The 24881-nt window shown below is 46.2% G+C and overlaps 1 protein-coding gene across 2 annotated transcripts in view; it reads left to right on the plus strand.

The window, feature by feature from the left end:
* The first annotated feature begins 1013 nt into the window (after positions 1-1013).
* uba1.L (ubiquitin-like modifier activating enzyme 1 L homeolog) overlaps positions 1014-24881 on the plus strand; it is a 25227-nt gene continuing 1359 nt past the window's right edge. The window contains exons 1-22 of one of the 2 annotated variants that reach the window (XM_018228723.2): positions 1014-1426; positions 5086-5202; positions 5431-5489; positions 6542-6710; positions 11109-11243; positions 11328-11434; positions 12338-12428; positions 12528-12660; positions 12747-12844; positions 12933-13079; positions 13163-13339; positions 13422-13532; positions 13622-13702; positions 14006-14161; positions 14238-14403; positions 16889-17085; positions 17268-17332; positions 18161-18356; positions 18594-18668; positions 18857-19046; positions 19194-19282; positions 19365-19457. In XM_018228723.2, the coding sequence (XP_018084212.1) occupies positions 5086-5202; positions 5431-5489; positions 6542-6710; positions 11109-11243; positions 11328-11434; positions 12338-12428; positions 12528-12660; positions 12747-12844; positions 12933-13079; positions 13163-13339; positions 13422-13532; positions 13622-13702; positions 14006-14161; positions 14238-14403; positions 16889-17085; positions 17268-17332; positions 18161-18356; positions 18594-18668; positions 18857-19046; positions 19194-19282; positions 19365-19457 (2652 nt within the window). In that variant the 5' untranslated portion in view covers positions 1014-1426. 2 annotated transcript variants of the gene reach the window in all.

A 24881-nucleotide genomic window follows, 5' to 3' on the forward strand; every position in this document is an offset into this window, starting at 1 on the left:
TGCACAGGAAGTACAGACAGACGTGCGAGTCCCAGGGAATACACTCCCCCGTGCACAGGAAGTACAGACACGTGTGAGTCCCAGGGAATACACTCCCCCGTGCACAGGAAGTACAGACAGACGTGCGAGTCCCAGTAAATACACTCCCCTGTGCACAGGAAGTACAGACAGACATGCGAGTCCCAGGGAATACTGTCCCCCGTGCACAGGAAGTACAGACAGACGTGCGAGTCCCAGGGAATACACTCCCCCGTGCACAGGAAGTACAGACAGACGTGCGAGTCCCAGGGAATACTGTCCCCCGTGCACAGGAAGTACAGACAGACGTGCGAGTCCCAGGGAATACACTCCCCCTTGCACAGGAAGTACAGACAGACGTGCGAGTCCCAGGGAATACACTCCCCTGTGCACAGGAAGTAGTTCTTCCCAGGTGGCTGACCCCCGCAGTGAAAAGCTTTTTGCAGCTGAACATAAAAGCTTAAGTAAAAAGTGAAGACCAATTGCAAAGTGTGTTTGAATAAAGAGCTGTATATAAAAGTAGGGTTGCCATGGGCGATCCTTGCCTTCTCACCTGTTCAGCGCTGGAGGGGGCAATTGCTCTATCTGCACTAGAAGAGCCGCATTTCCGGGTTGAAAACTGTAAATGTGACTTAGTTAGCAAGATGTCAGTGTTATTAATAGGAAAAACCAGAAGAATAGAGGATGGTGGGTATTTCCCAGAATAGCTGAGAAGCCAGTATACAGATACAGACCCGGTATACAGATAGAGGGTCCCGTTACTGTGTCACTAGGGGTGGGGGTTAACCCTATACTGGTCAGTATGGCTGAGACTCACACATATTTGGTTGTGTAGCAAACTGACGCTTTGTATTATGAACCACGGAGGTCGCCGCCCCCAGCAGGATCGCTAGAGGCTTCCAGCAGCACAATGGCAGCCAGTAACTCCGCCCACTCTCTGCATCGCCACGTGCTGCTCCGCGAGCGCCATCTTTAAATCGGGCGAAGGAACAAATGAGTCAGTGAGTCCGGAGGTCTCTGGGCCGGTATATCCTCGTCTTAGCTGAGTTATCGCTTGTGTGGCAGGCGCTAGTGGACAGCATGATGTGCCAGGAATACACACCGACTGACCGCCCATAACACTGGCAAAAGAACCGCTCTTATGCGTCTCCTATTGGACGTGCAATAAGTACGCGCAGCTCTCGTTGGTTAAACCGGGTCCACGCGGGGCGGAACATAATATCATTGGTCTGCGTGAGAGTTGAAGACCGAGCCTCTAGCTGATTGGTCACTCCCCCGGTGTGTGAGCGGAGGTCCTAGATGCGCGCGCATTGTACTGTGCCGTGAGGTGAGAGTTTCTCTTCCCGACTCCCATTAGTCGCTGAGTATCGCGCATCCCGAACCCAGGGAGCGGCACCTACGGACGGGGGTAAGAGCCACTGGCCTGACGGGTAATTGTCACTGACTGTGTCTCCTGCGCCCGACTGGCCACTAAACGGGGCCCCTGTCAGCTGGGGGCCTTTCCTCTCACCGGGGGCTGGTGCAACTCCTCCCCTTTTATAAGTGGGGCGACTTTTTATTTCCCTCGTGTATTGGGAGCCCTTGTGTGGTGCAACGGGACATCCTCGGGGGCGGTTCTATGATTGGAGGCGGGTATAAGTCTCATATCCAATGACTGTGCCTGTACTCTCCTTTATTTCTCCTCCTCCAATCATAGAACCGCCCCTGAGGTCTCGTATCCAATGACTGTGCCTGTACTCTCCCTTATTTCTCCTCCTCCAATCATAGAACTGCCCTGAGGTCTCATATCCAATGACTGTGCCTGTACTCTCCCTTATTTCTCCTCCTCCAATCATAGAACCGCCCCTGAAGTCTCATATCCAATGACTGTGCCTTTACTCTCCCTTATTTCTCCTCCTCCAATCATAGCACCGCCCCTGAGGTCTCGTATCCAATGACTGTGCCTGTACTCTCCTTTATTTCTCCTCCTCCAATCATAGAACTGCCCCTGAGGTCTCGTATACAATGACTGTGCCTGTACTCTCCCTTATTTCTCCTCCTCCAATCATAGAACCGCCCCTGAGGTCTCGTATCCAATGACTGTGCCTGTACTCTCCTTTATTTCTCCTCCTCCAATCATAGAACCGCCCCTGAGGTCTCGTATCCAATGACTGTGCCTGTACTCTCCTTTATTTCTCCTCCTCCAATCATAGAACTGCCCCTGAGGTCTCGTATACAATGACTGTGCCTGTACTCTCCCTTATTTCTCCTCCTCCAATCATAGAACCGCCCCTGAGGTCTCGTATCCAATGACTGTGCCTGTACTCTCCTTTATTTCTCCTCCTCCAATCATAGAACCGCCCCTGAGGTCTCTTATCCAATGACTGTGCCTGTACTCGCCCTTATTTCTCCTCCTCCAATCATAGAACCGCCCCTGAGGTCTCATATCCAATGACTGTGCCTGTACTCTCCCTTATTTCTCCTCCTCCAATCATAGAACTGCCCCTGAGGTCTCGTATCCAATGACTGTGCCTGTACTCTCCCTTATTTCTCCTCCTCCAATCATAGAACTGCCCTGAGGTCTCATATCCAATGACTGTGCCTGTACTCTCCCTTATTTCTCCTCCTCCAATCATAGAACCGCCCCTGAGGTCTCGTATCCAATGACTGTGCCTGTACTCTCCTTTATTTCTCCTCCTCCAATCATAGAACCGCCCCTGAGGTCTCTTATCCAATGACTGTGCCTGTACTCTCCTTTATTTCTCCTCCTCCAATCATAGAACCGCCCCTGAGGTCTCGTATCCAATGACTGTGCCTGTACTCTCCCTTATTTCTACTCCTCCAATCATAGAACTGCCCCTGAGGTCTCATATCCAATGACTGTGCCTGTACTCTCCCTTATTTCTCCTCCTCCAATCATAGAACAGTCATTGGATATGGGACTTCAGGGGCGGTTCTATGATTGGAGGAGGAGAAATAAAGGAGAGTACAGGCACAGTCATTGGATAAGAGACCTCAGGGGCGGTTCTATGATTGGAGGAGGAGAAATAAGGGAGAGTACAGGCACAGTCATTGGATATGAGACCTCAGGGGCAGTTCTATGATTGGAGGAGTAGAAATAAGGGAGAGTACAGGCACAGTCATTGTATACGAGACCTCAGGGGCGGTTCTATGATTGGAGGAGGAGAAATAAGGGAGAGTACAGGCACAGTCATTGGATATGGGACTTCAGGGGCGGTTCTATGATTGGAGGAGGGGCATGGGGAAATAAGGGGGAGTACAGTTATAGGACAGCAGGTAGGTTTAGGAGTAGTTGTAGGATTGAGGGGGACACATTTAGTAAATAGGGTGCAGGATAAGTTACAGGGCATGTGTTGGGAGGGGATACAGTGCATAGGGGCTGTAGGGGCAGGGGGTGTAGGGGATGTACCAGGTTTGGGGCAGGATGGGGGAGAAGTGCGGGGCAAGTTGCAGTTATTGGGGTACAGGGGTTCTGTCATGCTTGGGACAGAGCAAAATGGGGGTGAGGGGCAGTTGCAGTGCTGCTGGGGGTTGGAGGGCGGTGACGGTATGGGCGAGGATCGCAATGTTGGCAGGGAAGAGGGTACAGGGTCTCAGTCATGCTCAGGCTTGAGTGTAGGTGCGGTATGCCATTCTCCCATGGTGCACCTGGGCCTTCGTCTCTGGGATTGGCTGTGCGAGGAGAGATTCTGACAAATCTTGCGCAAGCCACGCCCAGGCCTGTCATGTGTCAGAATGCAGGAGATGAAACGCAGCGCACGGCTTGGTGGGGCTTACGTTTTGGCCTTTCTGATTGGTAGAAGCAGGGCCCATCCCTACTGGCGTCATCGGGGCCGGCGCGCTGCGCTCTTTTTGCCTGTTCCGGGCCTCCGCCATCTTGTTTTTGTGTCAGGCCAGTCCGGTAGCGCGGGGAGTGAGAGGAGCGGGGCCTGGACCCGGGGGCATTGGTGAGTGTTGCCGCGGGAGCTCGGTGTGAGGGGTGGAAAGCTTCCTGGGTTTCTTCATTCTGTCTGGGGGGGGGGGGGGGGGAATGCTGCCACTTGTACTTCTGTGCTGCCCCTTCCTGCCCTTATGTCTAACTACAATTCCCATCAGCCCTTGCGCACCAACACTCGTGAAAGGGACACTGCCCCTGGAGCCATTTGCTGTGTCTTTGTGCAACTACAATTCCCATGAGCCTCTGAAGGCTGACAGTGTAGAACAGCCGGTGGCCTGCAGTTTCTCACAGACTCACTACTGGCCCAGACTCCACCCCTTCTGTCACCTGTCACTCATGGAGCTGCACTCACCTCACTTCCTGCTACACTCACCTCACTTCCTGCTACACTGCCCTCTGATAGTCTGCCCCCCAATACTGGGTCCCACTGACCCCCAGGTACAGTCAATCACCCGCAGGTGGGGCAGTACCCACAAAATGGCATCTTTGAGTCTTATTTGTTGTTGTTCTGCTGACAGTGAGTAATGAGCTGTAATTGCTCTGATCCCTCGGGCCCCTGTACATTTGTCTCCACTGTCAGCTAATTACTGTTGTACAGCTGATAATATATAGTGAATAAAGTACCCCTCTTGTAAAATATAGGGATATTATAAGTTACCGAGGAGTTTCATGTCCATATAAAAGTACGAGGCTGAAGGCTGAGTTATACAGATCATGGAACTCCAAGGTAACTTCTAATATCCTCATATTTTACAACTGGGGGTACTTTATTTATTATAATACACAAGTTTCAGTGAGTCATGTGACAGAAATGACATCAGAACTCACCGTTTATAACTGATGACATCAGAACTCACCATTTATAAGGATATAATTTACAAGATATTCATGGCTTTTGTGTATTATATGATAATATGCACAAGGAAAGCAGACATTCACCATTAGCTGGGACTTGTGGCTAACACACTTACGGGGGGGGGGATTATTAGTGGCCACTGGTGGGAGATTTCAGTTGGTGAGTGGGGCATGTGCTGTCTATTGCCTCTTCCCTATTGTAGTAACATGCCATTAGCAGCAGGGATGGACAGACACACAGAGAGACAACTGATGTTTTCTTGTGTTCTAATTAGATGTCCAGCTCTCCGCTGTCCAAGAAGCGTCGCGTGTCCGCATCTGAGACAAAGACGGGTTCAAACTGCTCCTCCTCCAACTCCGTGAGCCCAGATCATCAGCCTGCTCCAGCCAACGTAAGTGTGTGTGTTTGTATAATACCCTCCCCTCATGTGCCCCTCCAATTGTGTCTGTCCTGTATAGAGCTGTGCTATAGGCTTAGTGTAGCCACAGGGGCATCCTGCCATCAATAATGTATGCCTGCTACTGCTGAATAATGGAAATAAATCCCTGTGTCCCCACCATAGGGTTACATACACACCGCCCATATTCCTGCATATTAACCCCATGTGTTTATTATATAGGGGATGGCTCGTAATGGCAATTCCACGGAGATCGATGAAGGGCTCTACTCACGGCAGCTGTAAGTATTAGCACCCCTCTCTGGAGGGCTCTCCCTTACTATCAGCCACGGCTGCACACAGACCGTGTTTTGTGTTGTTTTTTTAAGACATTTGTCGCACAAAGTTGTGTATTTTTATAGCGGGCAACAAATCTCCCTGTTAGCCACTGCCCTTAGTCTTGTCTGCTAATGGGGCCTCCTCTGCAGTCTGGTACCAGGGTATGATTCCTCCACTGTAGCTTCTTCTTATTATTATTATTATTATTAGTAAAGGAGAAGGAAAGGCTAAAAGTAAGTAAGCTTTACCAGAAAGGTCTATATAAATACACCAGTAACCCTCAAAGTAATGCTGCTCTGAGTCCTCTGTCAAACAGCACATTTCTTTCCTTCTATTGTGTACTCATGGGCTTCTGTATCAGACTAACTGTTTTCAGCTTAAACCTCCAGGGCTAGGGCTTGAGCATGCTCAGTTTGTTTCTCTGCTGTCTGGGACCTGGGGATGGTTCCTCCGCGGTAACTTACTAGAGGCTCTTCCACTGTGTGGGACCTGGGCCTTGTAAATGGGGGGCTTTTCTCTGTGGGAAATGAAAGTGATGTCTAGCAGCTTTGGCCCAGTAAAGTCAATTGATCTGTAGTGAGTGAAACTTCCCAGGCCCCTGTATTGTTCAGCATTGTCATGAGCGACTGAAGTGAAGCCTCAATATAATTGCTTGCTTATGTTTCTGATGTGACTTAACCCTTCTTTGCCTTTATGATCTCCTGTGAGTGGATCAGTGAAAATGATTTTGTGCAGCACCTAATGTCAAGAAACCTCTCAGAAGGCTTTTCCTAATGTGGCCCATGTTGATGAAGGAGATGAGATTGTATTGACCCTTTCTGCTATAATATTGACTAGGTTGTACATGACTATGTTGTGTCTGTGTGCCTCTATAAACATCCAGGCAGGGGGAAACTGTAGAGTTCACATGTCCAGTATCTTTGGCAATGGAAGCGGATTGTGAAGCGTTTATTGCTGGCTTCCTGTATAGAATGTAGATGAGGAGGATTCATAGTCTTTCTCCTCTGTACCACAGCTATGTATTGGGGCACGATGCCATGAAGCGCATGCAGAACTCCAATGTTCTCATCTCCGGGATGAGTGGACTTGGTGTGGAGATTGCTAAGAATATAATCCTTGCAGGAGTCAAGTCTGTCACTATCCATGATCAGCACAACACGGAGTGGACTGATCTTTCTTCTCAGGTAAGCGCCGGCTACATTATCTCTTTCTATAAGGCTCTCTGCTAGTGTGCCTGTTACAGTTGTACAACTGACTGGGATTACACATTGGAATAGAAAATAGTTCTACATTATCTCTTTCTATAAGGCTCTCTGCTAGTGTGCCCGTTACAGCTGTACAACTGACTGGGATTACACATTGGAATAGAAAATAGTTCTACATTATCTCTTTCTATAAGGCTCTCTGCTAGTGTGCCTGTTACAGATGTACAACTGACTGGGATTACACATTGGAATAGAAAATAGTTCTACATTATCTCTTTCTATAAGGCTCTCTGCTAGTGTGCCTGTTACAGCTGTACAACTGACTGGGATTACACATTGGAATAGAAAATAGTTCTACATTATCTCTTTCTATAAGGCTCTCTGCTAGTGTGCCTGTTACAGCTGTACAACTGACTGGGATTACACATTGGAATAGAAAATAGTTCTACATTATCTCTTTCTATAAGGCTCTCTGCTAGTGTGCCTGTTACAGATGTACAACTGACTGGGATTACACATTGGAATAGAAAATAGTTCTACATTATCTCTTTCTATAAGGCTCTCTGCTAGTGTGCCTGTTACAGCTGTACAACTGACTGGGATTACACATTGGAATAGAAAATAGTTCTACATTATCTCTTTCTATAAGGCTCTCTGCTAGTGTGCCCGTTACAGCTGTACAACTGACTGGGATTACACATTGGAATAGAAAATAGTTCTACATTATCTCTTTCTATAAGGCTCTCTGCTAGTGTGCCCGTTACAGCTGTACAACTGACTGGGATTACACATTGGAATAGAAAATAGTTCTACATTATCTCTTTCTATAAGGCTCTCTGCTAGTGTGCCTGTTACAGCTGTACAACTGACTGGGATTACACATTGGAATAGAAAATAGTTCTACATTATCTCTTTCTATAAGGCTCTCTGCTAGTGTGCCCGTTACAGCTGTACAACTGACTGGGATTACACATTGGAATAGAAAATAGTTCTACATTATCTCTTTCTATAAGGCTCTCTGCTAGTGTGCCTGTTACAGCTGTACAACTGACTGGGATTACACATTGGAATAGAAAATAGTTCTACATTATCTCTTTCTATAAGGCTCTCTGCTAGTGTGCCCGTTACAGCTGTACAACTGACTGGGATTACACATTGGAATAGAAAATAGTTCTACATTATCTCTTTCTATAAGGCTCTCTGCTAGTGTGCCTGTTACAGCTGTACAACTGACTGGGATTACACATTGGAATAGAAAATAGTTCTACATTAACTCTTTCTATAAGGCTCTCTGCTAGTGTGCCTGTTACAGCTGTACAACTGACTGGGATTACACATTGGAATAGAAAATAGTTCTACATTAATCTCTTTCTATAAGGCTCTCTGCTAGTGTGCCCGTTACAGCTGTACAACTGACTGGGATTACACATTGGAATAGAAAATAGTTCTACATTATCTCTTTCTATAAGGCTCTCTGCTAGTGTGCCTGTTACAGCTGTACAACTGACTGGGATTACACATTGGAATAGAAAATAGTTCTACATTATCTCTTTCTATAAGGCTCTCTGCTAGTGTGCCTGTTACAGCTGTACAACTGACTGGGATTACACATTGGAATAGAAAATAGTTCTACATTATCTCTTTCTATAAGGCTCTCTGCTAGTGTGCCCGTTACAGCTGTACAACTGACTGGGATTACACATTGGAATAGAAAATAGTTCTACATTATCTCTTTCTATAAGGCTCTCTGCTAGTGTGCCCGTTACAGCTGTACAACTGACTGGGATTACACATTGGAATAGAAAATAGTTCTACATTATCTCTTTCTATAAGGCTCTCTGCTAGTGTGCCTGTTACAGCTGTACAACTGACTGGGATTACACATTGGAATAGAAAATAGTTCTACATTATCTCTTTCTATAAGGCTCTCTGCTAGTGTGCCTGTTACAGCTGTACAACTGACTGGGATTACACATTGGAATAGAAAATAGTTCTACATTATCTCTTTCTATAAGGCTCTCTGCTAGTGTGCCCGTTACAGCTGTACAACTGACTGGGATTACACATTGGAATAGAAAATAGTTCTACATTATCTCTTTCTATAAGGCTCTCTGCTAGTGTGCCCGTTACAGCTGTACAACTGACTGGGATTACACATTGGAATAGAAAATAGTTCTACATTATCTCTTTCTATAAGGCTCTCTGCTAGTGTGCCTGTTACAGCTGTACAACTGACTGGGATTACACATTGGAATAGAAAATAGTTCTACATTATCTCTTTCTATAAGGCTCTCTGCTAGTGTGCCTGTTACAGCTGTACAACTGACTGGGATTACACATTGGAATAGAAAATAGTTCTACATTATCTCTTTCTATAAGGCTCTCTGCTAGTGTGCCTGTTACAGCTGTACAACTGACTGGGATTACACATTGGAATAGAAAATAGTTCTACATTATCTCTTTCTATAAGGCTCTCTGCTAGTGTGCCCGTTACAGCTGTACAACTGACTGGGATTACACATTGGAATAGAAAATAGTTCTACATTATCTCTTTCTATAAGGCTCTCTGCTAGTGTGCCTGTTACAGCTGTACAACTGACTGGGATTACACATTGGAATAGAAAATAGTTCCAAATTCAATTCACATTTCTTTTATTCAAACATTCCAACGTTTGGGCCCACATTAGGGCCTTTATCAAGGACAATTTGCAAGTGAATTAGTGTTCATTTAAATACTCTATCAGAAATGGTGCCAAATTGATGTCATGCGTAGCCTTTACAATCAGCTAATTGCTTGTATAAACTTAAATGTCAATAAATCTTCTCACCACTCTGTCACTCTCTGTCCATAGGTGAATCGTGTTTCATCTGAAGATAGTCCATCCTTATCAACCTGCAAGTTTATACAAATTGTACACTTAGGGGCCGATTCACTAACTTCCAGTGAAGGATTCAAGTTAAAAAACTTCGAATTTTGAAGTTTTATTTGGGCTACTTCAACCATCGAATGGGCTCCTTCGACTACGACTATTGAAGGATTCGAAGTAAAAATCCTTCGACTATTCGACCATTTGATAGTCGAAGTACCGTCTCTTTAAAAAAAACTTCGACCCCCTAGTTCGCCATCTAAAAGCTACCGAAGTCAATGTTAGCCTATGGGAAGGTCCCCATAGGCATGGCTAACTTTTTTTGATCGAAGGATATTCCTTCGATTGAAGGAATTATCTTTTGATCGTTTGATCTAACTATCTGCGCTTCGATATTCGAAGTCGAAGGATTTTAGTTCCTAGTCGAATATCGAGGGTTAATTAACCCTCGATATTCGACGCTTAGGGAATCGGCCCCTAAGTAATAAGAAATACACACTTCACATTCAAAGGCAACAATTGAATACATATTAGAACACTTGTTGTTAAATTATCGCTATTAGCAACATAGTAACCAATATTATTAATGTCTTATCTAACTGATACATTTTGAAAACATCATTACATTAAGTTAAAAAGCAATGCAAAGGGTTGGTTCACCTTTAACTTAACTTTTAGTATGTTATAGAATGGCCAATTGTAAAAAAACCTTTCAGTTGGTTTTCATTTTTTTTTTTTTATATATATATAGTTTTTTTTTAATTATTTGCCTTCTTCTTCTGACTCTTCCCAGCCTTGAAATGGGGTCTATGTAAAACAACAAATGCTCTGTAAGGCTACAGATAGATTGTTATTGCTACTTATTACTCCTCTTTCTATTCAGGCTTCTCCTATTCATATTCCAGTCTTTTATTCAAATCACTACCTGGTTGCTAGGGGAATTTGGACCCTAGCCACCAGATTGCTGAAATTGTAAAGTAGAAAGCTGCTGAATAACAAGTTAACTGAAAAACAAAAATTTATAAAAAAAAACAAAAAAACTGAAAACCATTGCAAACGTTCTTGAAATATCACTACATGATACTAAAAGTTAATTCAGTGTGGAACAACTGACCGTGTAACTCCTTTGGTGCCGCGCAGTCCAATTCATAGATCCAACGGGCTTCTCTTTTAAGCAAAGCTTAATGAAATTCTCCCCCTCTCGTTCTGACAAGGACATACATGAGAAAGCTGCTGGACTGTGTGTATATATATATATATAATGTGTTTGTGTTACAGCTGTAGAACTCGCTGGGATTGCCCATATATATATATACGTTTGTATATACGCACACATGCACAAGACCTATGAATATCCAGTAAGGATGCTTAGTATTTTCTGTCACATGACTCACTGAAAGTTGTGTAGTCCAATAAATAATGTAGCCCGTGTAGAAATAAATGAGGATATGAGGGGTAGATTATTTACTATGTGTCAGAGGGTCTGTACTTACTGCTTTGTGCCTCTCAGTTCTACCTGCGGGAGAGCGACATTGGAAAGAACAGAGCGGAGGTGTCTCACCCACGACTGGCTGAGCTGAACACGTATGTGCCCGTCTCTTCATCCACGGGCCCCCTCACTGACCACTTCTTGTCTGCCTTCCAGGTAGGGCCAATGGGTCATTCTCCACTCCATTGCTCCTTTGCTTCAAACACACACACCTAATAGGTCCCCTTCTCTTTTCTTTAGCTGGTTATTCTTACTGCTTCTTCTCTGGAGGAGCAGCTTCAAATTGGAGACTTTTGTCACAGCCATGACATCAAGTTTATTGTTGCTGACACCAAGGGTCTGTTTGGGTGAGTTTCCATGGAAATCTCTGGGAGGCTTTGTAGTGAAAGCGGCCAGTACCCATAATCTGGCACAACGCTTCCCACATTGGTTCAGAGCCTAGAACTGGTACAGGAAGCTTCTCCTATTTACACTCCCTGAATCAGTGGTACAGGCTGATACATTAGATAGGTACAAGGAAGGGTCGGATGCTTTATTCACCAGTAGCTCCTCCCAGCAGACAGGAGGTAGCCAATGAGATTAGAGGAGGGAAAGGGGTGTTACAGGGAGAGCTGGGAAGTGAATCAGGGGTACAGGCTGATACATTAGATAGGTACAAGGAAGGGTCAGATGCTTTATTCACCAGTAGCTCCTCCCAGCAGACAGGAGGGAGCCAATGAGATTAGAGGAGGGAAAGGGGTGTTACAGGGAGAGCTGGGAAGTGAATCAGGGGTACAGGCTGATACATTAGATAGGTACAAGGAAGGGCCGGATGCTTTATTCACCAGTAGCTATTCCCAGCAGACAGGAGGGAACCAATGAGATTAGAGGAGGGAAAGGGGTGTTACAGGGAGAGCTGGGAAGTGAATCAGGGGTACAGGCTGATACATTAGATAGGTACAAGGAAGGGTCGGATGCTTTATTCACCAGTAGCTCCTCCCAGCAGACAGGAGGGAGCCAATGAGATTAGAGGAGGGAAAGGGGTGTTACAGGGAGAGCTGGGAAGTGAATCAGGGGTACAGGTTGATACATTTTATTTTATTTTTTTCCAACCTACGTTACTATTATTTCGAGCTTATATAACCTTAACCCGGTGGCCAGATGTGTAATAAAAGTAATTGGTAAACTTCAGTAGTTCATTCCTGCAACTCCCAGCATCCTGTGATAGCATTGGGGCCCTGACTGAAATCTTCTTCTCTTTGTGTGTACAGGCAACTTTTCTGTGACTTTGGAAAAGAGATGGTTGTGATGGACCCAAATGGGGAGCAACCACTGAGCGCCATGATTTCTATGATTACAAAGGTAAGGGGAGTGGAAAGGCTGGGGCTGTGTCCTGGGAGTCATTGGGTTGTGTCTGGCTACTGACATTATGTGGCACCTAACGTTGCTTCTTGCTCGCAGGATAACCCTGGGGTGGTGACCTGTTTGGATGAGGCTCGGCACGGCTTTGAGACTGGCGACTTTGTTACATTTACTGAGGTCCGAGGCATGACCGAGCTGAACGGATGTGAGCCAGTGGAAATCAAAGTTTTGGGTAAGAATTCACTCCTGCAAATCTGAGCGGTGGGGTAATATTGACCTCTAAGCACCCCTCCCCTTATAATGTGTCCTCCTTCATAGGCCCCTACACCTTCAGTATTTGTGGCACCAGCAGCTTCTCCGATTATATCCGTGGGGGAATTGTCAGTCAGGTGAAGATGCCCAAGAAGATCAGCTTTGTGAGTAACTACCAGTTCCGCTGTTTGTTAATATGATGCCAATCTGTCTCATGTCTGTCCCTTTAACTGGCCATTCCTTGCTTCCCAGAAACCCCTGCGGGAAGCACTGCAGGAGCCTGACTTTCTCATCACCGATTTTGCCAAGTTTGATCATCCTGCGCTCTTGCATCTGGGCTTCCAGGGACTTCATGAGTTCCAGAAGAAACACGGGCACCTCCCTAAAGCCCACAATGAGGTGAGGAACATCCTAATAGTTGTGTGCCTAGAAGTGTTTACCAGTCTGTGCTCTCTTCTCAACTTCTCTCTCCCCTGCTGCAGGCAGATGCACTGGAGGTGCTGGCACTCACACAAGCCATCAATGAGAATGCCTCTGGCTCTAGTAAGCAGGAGGAGATCAAGGAAAGCCTCATCAAGCAGCTGGCATACCAGGCTACGGGGAACCTTGCCCCTGTCAATGCCTTTATTGGAGGCCTGGCTGCACAGGAGGCAATGAAGGTAAATCTTCCATATTATAAATGGGAGAATTAGGAACCAAAAGTCTTGCTTGCGGCCCCTCTAACTCTCCTTCCTTGCTCAGGCCTGCTCCGGCAAATTCATGCCTATCATGCAGTGGTTGTACTTTGATGCCCTGGAGTGCTTGCCTGAGGAGAATGCAGATAACACCCTAACGGAGGAGGCTTGCAGCCCAGTATGTCAGACTTCTTATAGTTCTGTCTGTTCCCTCTCCTGCCATACCAGCACCTTATCTCTAGTCTCTCTTTGCTTTTCCCTCTGCAGAAGAACAGCCGCTACGATGGCCAGATTGCTGTGTTTGGCTCTGGCTTCCAGGAACAACTTGGCAAGCAGAAATATTTCTTGGTACGTTCAGTAGCACAAGCAGTAAGAGTATGTTAGAACTGCCCTCTAATGGGCTGAGCTGGGCACTTCTGCTCGTCCACAGATACTTTTGGGGGGAGCCGGGTTGTCCATCCTCTATACCATTGAGTTGTGAGTGTAATGCAATAACTTCCTGTAGATCCGAATGACAGGCTCTGGTCCCATCTCCTTACATGCAGTCATGGGGGGTCAGTCGTTTATAGAGCATGAGGGGATGGTTTCACAGTATATTGATCTGCTATTGCAAATACTAATCAGCATATGGTTATTCTGTGTTCTCTGCAGGTTGGTGCTGGTGCCATTGGTTGTGAGCTGCTAAAGAACTTTGCTATGATTGGCTTGGCAGCAGGAGAAGGTGGGGAAATCACTGTGACAGACATGGACACCATAGAAAAATCCAACCTGAATCGGCAGTTTCTGTTTAGGCCTTGGGATGTCACTGTGAGTGGGAGCTCTGTTCTGTGCCGGTGGAACTGACACTTGGCTCTACCTAAATCCATCTCTTCCTTCATTTCAGAAAATGAAATCGGACACGGCAGCAGCGGCTGTCAAGCAGATGAATCCGAGCCTGCATATTACTGCTCATGAGAACCGCGTGGGAACAGAGACTGAGAAGGTGTACGATGACGACTTCTTTGAAGCTCTGGATGGAGTGGCAAATGCACTAGATAATATTGATGCCAGTGAGTACTGGGGCTTAATGGTAGCACTCGTAGCAAGAGGGAAAACCTGTTCGTGTCATCTCCGGGTCCAGTTAACTATAAAAGGGTTGGGGGATCTGGGGATGGGTAGAGGAGAGGTTTTTCTCTTGCCTAATTGGGGGACACAGGCACCATGGGGATGAAGATCCTGTAGCTGGAGAATGGACACTAACCTGTTAACTTGTGACTCCTGCTCTGGCCTTCATCCCCTGCCTCCTCCTGTTACTTCCAGTTTCGTTTAGTGTCCTCAGAAGGAGAACACACAAAAAATTTAGTGGCTGGAGCAGGTGATCAAGGACTCCGGTTAGATCATGCCACATTAAGGGCCACTGATTCTTTTCAAGAGCCCTTCCAGCTGACTGATTCCTTTCTGCCCAACAGCCTTCCCGCTCTACGAAGGACTGCAGGCTTGCTCCTATATCCCCCTGCGCTGGATTCCCGCTCCACGGAGGCTGCACCAGTGGTATACACCAATTCTGGTGGTATACATATGTGTATTTATATATACGGATATATATATAGACCAGTGCTCGACCTCAAATCGCTCAACCCCTTCGTCAGGCACTGTCACTTCAAGATGGAATCCATCCAATCTGTCCTCAACTCCATGGAAAGCAACAAATTCATGACAGTACTAGATATAAAAGATGCGTACCTTCACATACCCATCCAGCACATCACCGCTTCCTCAGATTTTTTGTCAACGGACAACATTGGCAGTTTGTCGCCCTTCTATTTGGTCTATCATCCGACCCACGCACCTTCACCAAGGTCCTGGCAGCAGCACTAGAGGAACTCCGTATCACAGGGATTGTGGTCATCCTCTATTTGGACGACTTACTCATAAAAGGCTCATCAGGAGAGTGGAGCCTACATCCCGAAGTCTTCCAACTCATAGTACAGAAGTGGGGCCTACCAGAAGTCGACACCTATCGCCCACCCAAATCCACATCAGTGGGCTTTAACGGCATGGCTCTTAGTACTCACGAGAACGTGGGCACCCGCGGATGCTATTCCTACCATGCTGAAGGCCCGCGAGGCAGTCTCGGCGAAGATTTACCCAAGGGTATGGAGGACTTTCATCGGCTGGTGTGAAGCTAGAGGTGCGGACCCGCAAAGAGCGGACGAATCGCAGATCCTATCCTTCCTGCAGGGCGGCTTGTCGAAGGGTTTGGCCTTGAGCTCTCTCAAGGTATAGGTTTCGGCCCTCTCCATTCTTTATCAGAAGAAACTGGCCTTGAAGAACAACATCAGAACGTTTCTACAAGGGGCCACAAGAATTGTCCCCCCTTACAGGTCTCCGGTTCCTCCTTGGGATCTTAACCTAGTTCTCTCCGTGCTACAGCGAGACCCTTACGGGCCATCATTGACTGAAAAGGCGGTATTTCTACTGGCCATCACTTCTGCCCGCAGAGTCTCTGAAATTGCTGCACTGTCCTGCAAGTCTCCATTCACCATTTTTCACAAGGATAAGGTGGTCTTACGCCCCACCCCCGACTTCCTGCCGAAGGTGGTCTCTGAGTATCACCTCAATCAGGACATCGTTGTTCCATCTCTCTGTCCCAAGCCCAGGAATCCTTCCGAGTGTTTGTTACATAACGTTGATGTAGTTCGAGCACTCAAGACCTACATGGAAGCCACAAGGGATGTCAGAAAAGTAGACGCTCTTTTTATTATCCCCACTGGCCCAAAGAAAGGAACCAAGGCTCACAAAAGTACTATTGCAAAGTGAATTTGTTCTACGATCATGAGAGCTTATTCTCTAAAGGGAAGAAAACTTACAGCTCACTCTACTCGTTCTATCAGCACGTCTTGGGTGGTACGTCATCAAGCGACTGCTGAACAGATATGCAGAGCGGCCACTTGGGCTTTCCATCACGCGATTCTACAGATTGCACACTCAGGCTTCGGCCGAAACTTGCTTTGGGAGAAAGGTGCTACGGACTGTTATTACTGAGCACTAATGTATATGGGTCCCCCAATTAGGCAAGAGAGAGATTTTTTATACTTACCATTAAATCTTTTTCTCTTGTCCTATATTGGGGGACACAGGCCTTCCCTCCCTATTTGACACTGATCCGTACATTGTATATAGTTTACTTTAGATGTTATATCATGTTGCGTTAGTTGTTTTGGTTGCTATGCTCCTTCTTCGGTAGAAACTGGAAGTAACAGGAGGAGGCAGGGGATGAAGGCCAGAGCAGGAGTCACAAGTTAACAAGTTAGTGTCCATTCTCCAGCTACAGGATCTTCATCCCCATGGTGCCTGTGTCCCCCAATATAGGACAAGAGAAAAAGATGTAACGGTAAGTATAAAAAAATCTCTCTATTGGAAGCACATGGAAAGAAATCCTACTTCCTCACTGTTCTAGTTAGAGCTCATTGGTGGGGTGCAGGGGGCACTGTTGTGGGGTTACCTTTGCACAACATTTCGTCCTTGGAAATCTCCTGTCTCTCTACACTTTAGGAATGTATATGGATCGACGCTGTGTGTATTACCGCAAGCCTCTCCTGGAGTCGGGAACACTGGGGACAAAGGGAAATGTTCAGGTCGTGATCCCCGACCTAACGGAGTCCTACAGCTCTAGCCAGGACCCACCTGAGAAATCCATTCCCATCTGTACCCTGAAAAACTTCCCCAATGCAATCGAGCACACATTGCAGGTGAGAAAGATGAGGGGTTCCCTGCCTCTGGTTTTGCCCTGGGGGCAGAGTGCCAACTGACTGGCTTTTGACCTTAGGGGTCACTATGCCAATTTTAGGCTGGCTAAGTTGGAGACACCAGGTTGCTGGGTGTGGCCTGAGGAAGGTGAACTAACTAACTTGCTTCTCTTTTCTGCTTACAGTGGGCCCGGGATGAATTTGAGGGGCTCTTCAAACAACCATCTGAAAATGTCAACCAGTATTTAACGTGAGTAAAATACTGGTTGTTTGCAGTTGGGCTATAGGCAAGGCTGGCTGGGAGACTGAAGTGCGTGTGCTAATGCTGTGAGCTACTTACCTCCAAGCCAAGAATTCAACTCTACAGCTTCACACGCCGCTTACAAGGGCAGGAGAGGCTAGCGCTGGCTTTATGGGGCTTGCAAGGCGAGCGCACATTCTCAGGGCCTGCGCCACGGAGAAGGGCTTGACTACTTGAGGGCAGACTGTCCCAAGGGAGACTTATAGACTGCATGTAATTGGGCTAACTATAGAAGAACCAGACCCCACAGTTGCAGGGGGCCCAGACAGCAGGGCCTCTATAGCCAACAAGAACCCTTCCCCAGCCAATCTCTTGCCTGCAGCAGGGAAGCAGAGTCTGGGGGAGTGGGCAGGGTCCAGGTGGGAGAATGGGGATTGGAGTGCACTGGGCCCCTCCTAAGATTTTTTTGTAGGGGGTCCATACACTCTAGTTACGCCACTGACTGCATGGCTGGGCTCATCTCTGCAGGAACAAGTGGCGGCCAGTCTTCTAGGCTCTAGTAGGAGGAGTTGAACTCAGGGAGCGCTCAATGCGTGCTGTTTGATACAATAGCAGGATACATACAATAGCTCCCCCCAAGCTTGAACTTGCTGGAACAATTGACCAGAAGTGGAGCTGAAAACTCTGCCTCCAGACAGGAGCAAGTGACACCCAGGCGTCTGGCGCTGAGTATTAATCCAAAAAAGTGGTGCCAAGTGATTTGCCCCTCTGCGGCCTGGGATTTGAACTGTATCTCTGCTTGGTCTCTATTTCACCACCGCTTCCCGTTTGCTACAGAGACCCGAAATTCATGGAGCGAACCTTGAAGCTGCCCGGATCTCAGCCTTTGGAAGTGGTTGAAGCCGTTTATAAGAGCTTGGTAATGGATCGACCCAAGAGCTGGGCAGATTGTGTCTCATGGGCCTTTAACCACTGGCATATTCAGTACTCCAACAATATCCGGCAGTTGCTGCACAACTTTCCTCCAGATCAGGTGAGTGCCGCCCAGGCCCAGACTGGCAATCTGTGGGTTCTGGCAAATGCCAGAGGGGCTGCTATAAGTTGCCAAAGACAGTCAGCATTTATTGGGCTGGTGGGGGGCTGCTTGGGCCTCTGTGTACTTGGAATGCCAGGGCCTGGTGCTGCCTATAAGATCTGCCCTACCCATAAAGGGCAGCTGCCAATCACATTGCCGTCTCGTCCTTCTTCATGAACTTCTGTCTTTCTACAGCTCACTACTGCTGGGGTTCCATTCTGGTCCGGTCCAAAGAGATGTCCCCACCCACTGACATTTACTGCAATCACTGTGAGTATGCAGCAGCGCAGATCCTCCCCCTTCTTAAAACAACTGAAGAGCCAGTACCTTGAATGCAGCAAACGGGCTGATCCCAAATGTATTAGATGGTGCTCCAGACACTTGTCTGAGTCCCTCTCATACGGAGCTGCACCCTTCCTGCCCAAACTCTTCCTGCTGACACATGTGTTTGCCCCCAGGGCCTGCATGTGGATTACGTCATGGCTGCTGCTAACCTCTTGGCGTCCTCGTATGGAATCGCTGGCTCCAAAGATAGAGCTGCTGTGGTGGAAATTCTCAGAAATATAAAGGTGCCTGAATTTACTCCCAAATCTGGAGTCAAGATCCATGTATCAGACCAGGAGATTCAGAACGCTCACGCCTCTCTAGGTATGTGGGGGCACACTGAGTCCCTGTTTGGCTACATACCTGAAGCTTCTGCATGCCCAGCTCTTTGTTCTATAGGCTGGGACAGAGTGGGCTGCACAGTCAGGGACTTATCTATTATCTCTCTATTCTCTCTTGTTGCCCCTGTAGACGACACCCGCTTGGAGGAACTGAAACATGCCCTTCCCACCCCAGAGAGTCTCGGCGGCTTTAGAATGTTCCCAATTGACTTTGAAAAGGTAACAGAATGCAGTCGCTTCTCCTGGGCCCAGCGCCACAACTTTACCCCCATCCTCATTAAGTCTGTCTCCCCTTCTGCAGGACGATGATACCAATTTCCACATGGATTTTATTGTCGCCGCTTCCAACCTAAGGGCGGAAAACTACGACATCCCCCCGGCTGATAGACACAAGGTACTCACCTCTGGAACGTTTCCTTTTATGGACTTAAGTGGCGAAGGGATTAAAGGATAAGTGTACCTTGAAATTAATCCTGTGATGTACGTCAGGAAATTCTGTGTAATTCTGCAATTTAGAACTCCCAGGCTTAGAATTTCAGCTTCTATTTGGTTTTTAGAGCATAATTACCTTAGCAACCAGGGAGCAGTTAGGAAATGCGGATGGGAAAGGGACACACAAATATTTCTTTTTGCTGCATTTCACATTTCCATCTGCATGTTGTTCTCTCGGTAACATAGGTTGTCCGGCTAGGAATAGGCAGAATAGGAAAGATACAAAATGAATGATTTAGCTCAAGGGAAAGAAGAGAAAAGGACAGACACAATGACGCTACACAGAACTATAAACCCAGTGAGAATGAGGAATGGATATTGGGAAGTTGTATCAGGAGTCAGAAGCAGCAGTGCAGAGAAAGGGACAGACACAATGACAGTTACACAGAACTATAAACCCAGTGAGAATGAGGAATGAATGGATATTGGGAAGTTGTATCAGGAGTCAGAACCAGCAGTGCAGAGAAGAGAAAGGGACAGCACAAATGACAGTTACACAGAACTATAAACCCAGTGAGAATGAGGAATGAATGGATTAATGGGAAGTTGTATACAGGAGTCAGAAGCGCAGCAGGCAGGAGAAAGGGACAGACACAATGACAGTTACAAGACTTATAACCCAGTGAGAAATAGATGAATGGATATTGGAAGTTTGTATCAGGAGTCAGAAGCAGCAGTGCAGAGAAGGGACAGACACAATGACAGTTACACAGAACTATAAACCCAGTGAGATGAGGAATGAATGGATATTGGGAAGTTGTATCAGGAGTCAAAGCAGCAGTGGCAGAGAAGAGAAAGGGACAGACACAATGACAGTTACACAGAACTATAAACCCAGTGAGAATGAGGAATGAATGGATAATGGGAAGTTGTATCAGGAGTCAGAGGCAGCAGTGCAGAGAAAGGGACAGACACAATGACAGTTACACAGATCTATAAACCCAGTGAGAATGAGAAATGAATGGATATTGGGAAGTTGTATCAGGAGTCAGAAGCAGCAGTGCAGAGAAGGGGACAGACACAATGACAGTTAACACAGAACTATAAACCCAGTGAAGAATGAGGAATGAATGGATATTGGGAAGTTGTATCAGGAGGTCAGAGGCAGCAGTGCAGAGAAGAAAAGGGACAGACACAATGACAGTTACACAGAACTATAAACCCAGTGAGAATGAGGAATGAATGGTATTGGGAAGTTGTATCAGGAGTCAGAAGCAGCAGTGCAGAAAGAGAAAGGGACAGACACAATGACAGTTACACAGAACTATAAACCCAGTGAGAATGAGGAATGAATGGATATTCGGGAAGTTGTATCAGGAGTCAGAGGCAGCAGTGCACGGAAAGGGGACAGACACAATGAACAGTTACACAGATATAAACCCAAGTGGAGAATGAGGAATGAATGGAATATTGGGGAAAGTTGTAATCGAGGGTCAGAAAGCAGCAGTGCAGAGAGAGAAGGGACAGACACAATGACAGTTAACTACAGAAACTATAAACCCAGTGAGAATGAGGAGAATGGATATTGGGAAGTTGTATCAGGAGTCAGAAGCAGCAGTGCAGAGAGAGAAGGGACAGACCCACAATGACAGTTACACAGAAACTATAACCAGTGAGAATGAGGAATGATTGGATATTGGGAAGTTGTATCAGGAGTCAGAAGCAGCAGTGCAAGGAAGAAAAGGGACAGACACAATGACAGTTACACAGAACTATAAACCCAGTGAGAAATGAAGGAATGGATATTGGGAAGTTGTATCAGGAGTCAGAAGGCAGCAGTGCAGAGAAGAGAAGGGACAGACACAATGACAGTTACACAGAACTATAAACCCAGTGAGAATGAGGAATGAATGGATTGGGAAGTTGTATCAGGAGTCAGAAGCAGCAGTGCAGAGAAGAGAAGGGACAGACACAATGACAGTTACACAGAACTATAAACCCAGTGAGAATGAGGATGAATGGATATTGGGAAGTTGTATCAGGAGTCAGAGGCAGCAGTGCAGAGAAAGGAAAGGGACAGACACAATGACAGTTACACAGAACTATAAACCCAGTGAGAATGAGGAATGAATGGATATTGGGAAGTTGTATAGGAGTCAGAGGCAGCAGTCAGAGAAGAGAAGGGACAGACACAATGACAGTTACACAGAACTATAAACCGCAGTAAGATGAGGAATGAATGGATATTGGGAAGTTGTATCAGGAGTCAGAAGCAGCAGAGCAGAGAAAGGGACAGACACAATGACAGTTACACAGAACTATAAACCCAGTGAGAATGAGGAATGAATGGATATTGGGAAGTTGTATCAGGAGTCAGAAGCAGCAGTGCAGAGAAGAGAAAGGGCAGACACAATGACAGTTACACAGAACTATAAACCCAGTGAGAATGAGGAATGAATGGATATTGGGAAGTTGTATCAGGAGTCAGAGGCAGCAGTGCAGAGAAGAGAAAGGGACAGACACATGACAGTTACACAGAACTATACCGAAGTGAGAATGAGGAATGAAATGGATATTGGGAAGTTGTATCAGGAGTCAGAAGCAGCAGTGCAGAGAAAGGGACACGACAATGACAGTTACACAGCATAAACCAGTGAGAATGAGGAATGATGGATATGGGAAGTTGTATCAGGAGTCAGAAGCAGCAGTGCAGAGAAAGAGGACAGACACAATGACAGTTACACAGAACTATAAACCCAGTGAGAATGAGGAATGAATGGATATTGGGAAGTTGTATCAGGAGTCAGAGGCAGCAGTGCAGAGAAAGGGAACAGACACAATGAACGTTACAGAACTATAAACCCAGTGAAAGATGAGGAATGAATGGATATTGGGAAGTTGTATCAGGAGTCAGAAGCAGCAGTGCAGAGAAGAGGGGAACAGACACAATGAACAGTTACACAAACTATAAACCCAGTGAGAATGAGGAAGAATGGATATTGGGAAGTTGTATCAGGAGTCAGAAGCCAGCAGTGCAGAGAAAGGGACAGACACAATGACAGTTACACAGAACTATAAAACCCAGTGAGAATGAGAATGAATGGAATATGGGGAAGTTGTATCAGGAGTCAGAGGCAGCAGTGCAGAGAAAGGGGAACGACACAATGACAGTTACACAGAACTATAAACCCAGTGAGAATGAGGATTGAATGGATATTGGGGAATTGTTAATCAGGAGTCAGAGGCAGCAAGTGCAGAGAAAGGGACAGACACAATGAATTACACAGAACTAAAACCCAGTGAGAATGAGGAATGAATGATATATTGGGAAGTTGTATCAGGAGTCAGAAGGCAGCAGTGGAGAGAAAGAGGGACAGACACAATGACAGTTAACACAGAACTATAAACCCAGTGAGAATGAGGAATGAATGGATATTGGAAGTTGTATCAGAAGTCGGAGGCAGCAGTGCAAGAGAAGAGAAAGGACAGACACAATGACAGTTACACAGAATAAACCCAGTAAGAATGAAGGGAATGAATGGAATGTGGGGTGTATCAGGAGTCAGAAGCAGCAGTGCAGAGAAGAAGAAAGGGACAGACACATGACAGTTACACAGAACTATAAACCCATGAGAAATGAGGAATGAATGGATATTGGGAATTGTATCAAGGAGTCAGAGGCAGCAGTGCAGAGAAGAGAAAGGGACAGACACAATGAAGTTACACAGAACTATAAACCCAGTGAGAATGAGGAATGAAATGGATATTGGGAATTGTATCAGGAGTCAGAGGCAGCAGTGCAGGAAAGAGAAAGGGACAGACACAATGACAGTTACACAGAACTATAAACCCAGTGAGAATTGAGGAATGAATGGATATTGGAAAGTTGTATCAGGAGTCAGAGCAGCAGTGCAAGAGAAAGGGACAGACACAAATGACAGTTCACAGAACTATAACCCAGTGAGAATGAGGAATGAATGGATATTGGGAAGTTGTATCAGGAGTCAGAGGCAGCAGTGCAGAGAAGAGAAAGGGACAGACACATGAACAGTTCAACAGAACATAAACCCAGTGGAATGAGGAATGAATGGATATTGGAAGTTTGTATCAGGAGTCAGAGGCAGGCAGTGCAGAGAAGAGAAAGGGACAGACACAATGACAGTTAACACAAACTATAAACCCAGTGAGAATGAGGAAATGTATGGGAAAGATTGTATCAGGAGTCAGAACGCAGTTGCAGAGAAAGAGGGACAGACACAATGACAGTTACACAGACTATAAACCCAGTGAGAATGAGGAATGAATGGATATTGGGAAGTTGTTCAGGAGTCAGAAGCGCAGGCAGTGCAGAGAAGAGAAGGGACAGACACAATGACAGTTAACAAGAATATAAACCCAGTGAGAATGAGGAATGAATGGATATTGGGAAGTTGTATCAGGAGTCAGAGGCAGCAGTGCAGAGAAGAGAAAGGGACAGACACAATGACAGTTACACACAGAATATAAACCCAGTGAGAATGAGGAATGAATGGATATTGGGAAGTTGTATCAGAGGTCAGAGGCAGCAGTGCAGAGAAGGGACAGACACAATGACAGTTACACAGAACTATAAACCAGCTGAGAATGAGGAATGAATGGATATTGGGAAGTTGTATCAGGAGTCAGAAGGCCAGTGCAGAGAAGAGAAAAGGGACAGACAAATGACAGTTAACACAGAAACTATAAACCCAGTGAGAATGAGGATGAATGGATATTGGGAAGTTGTATCAGGAGTCAAGAACAGCAAGTGCAGAGAAAGGGACCAGACACAATGACAGTTACACAGAACTATAAACCCAGTGAGAATGAGGAATGAATGGATATTGGCAAGTTGTATCAGGAGTCAGAGGCAGCAGTGGGCAGAAGAAGAGAGAAGGGACAGACACAATGACAGTTACAACAGACTATAAACCCAGTGAGAATGAGGAAGAATGGATATTGGGAAGTTGTATCAGGAGTCAGAGGCAGCAGTGCAGAAGAAAGGGAACAGCACACAATGACAGTTTACACAGAACTATAAACCAGTGAGAATGAGGAATGATGGATATTGGAAGTTGTATATCAGGAGTCAGAGGCAGCAGTGCAGAGAAGAGAAAGGGACAGACACAATGACAGTTACACAGACTATACCAGTGAGAATGAGGAATGAATGGATATTGGGAAGTTGTATCAGGAGTCGAGAGGCAGCAGTGCAGAGAGAGAAAGGGACAGACACAATGACAGTTACACAGAACTATAAACCCAGTAGAGATGAGGATGAATGGATATTGGGAGTTGTATCAGGAGTCAGAAGCAGCAGTGCAGAGAAGAGAACAGGGACAAGACACATGACGAGTTAGCACAGAAA

The sequence above is a fragment of the Xenopus laevis genome, chromosome 8L (genome assembly GCF_017654675.1).
Source record: "Xenopus laevis strain J_2021 chromosome 8L, Xenopus_laevis_v10.1, whole genome shotgun sequence".
In the NCBI taxonomy this organism is placed as follows: Eukaryota; Metazoa; Chordata; class Amphibia; order Anura; family Pipidae; genus Xenopus; species Xenopus laevis.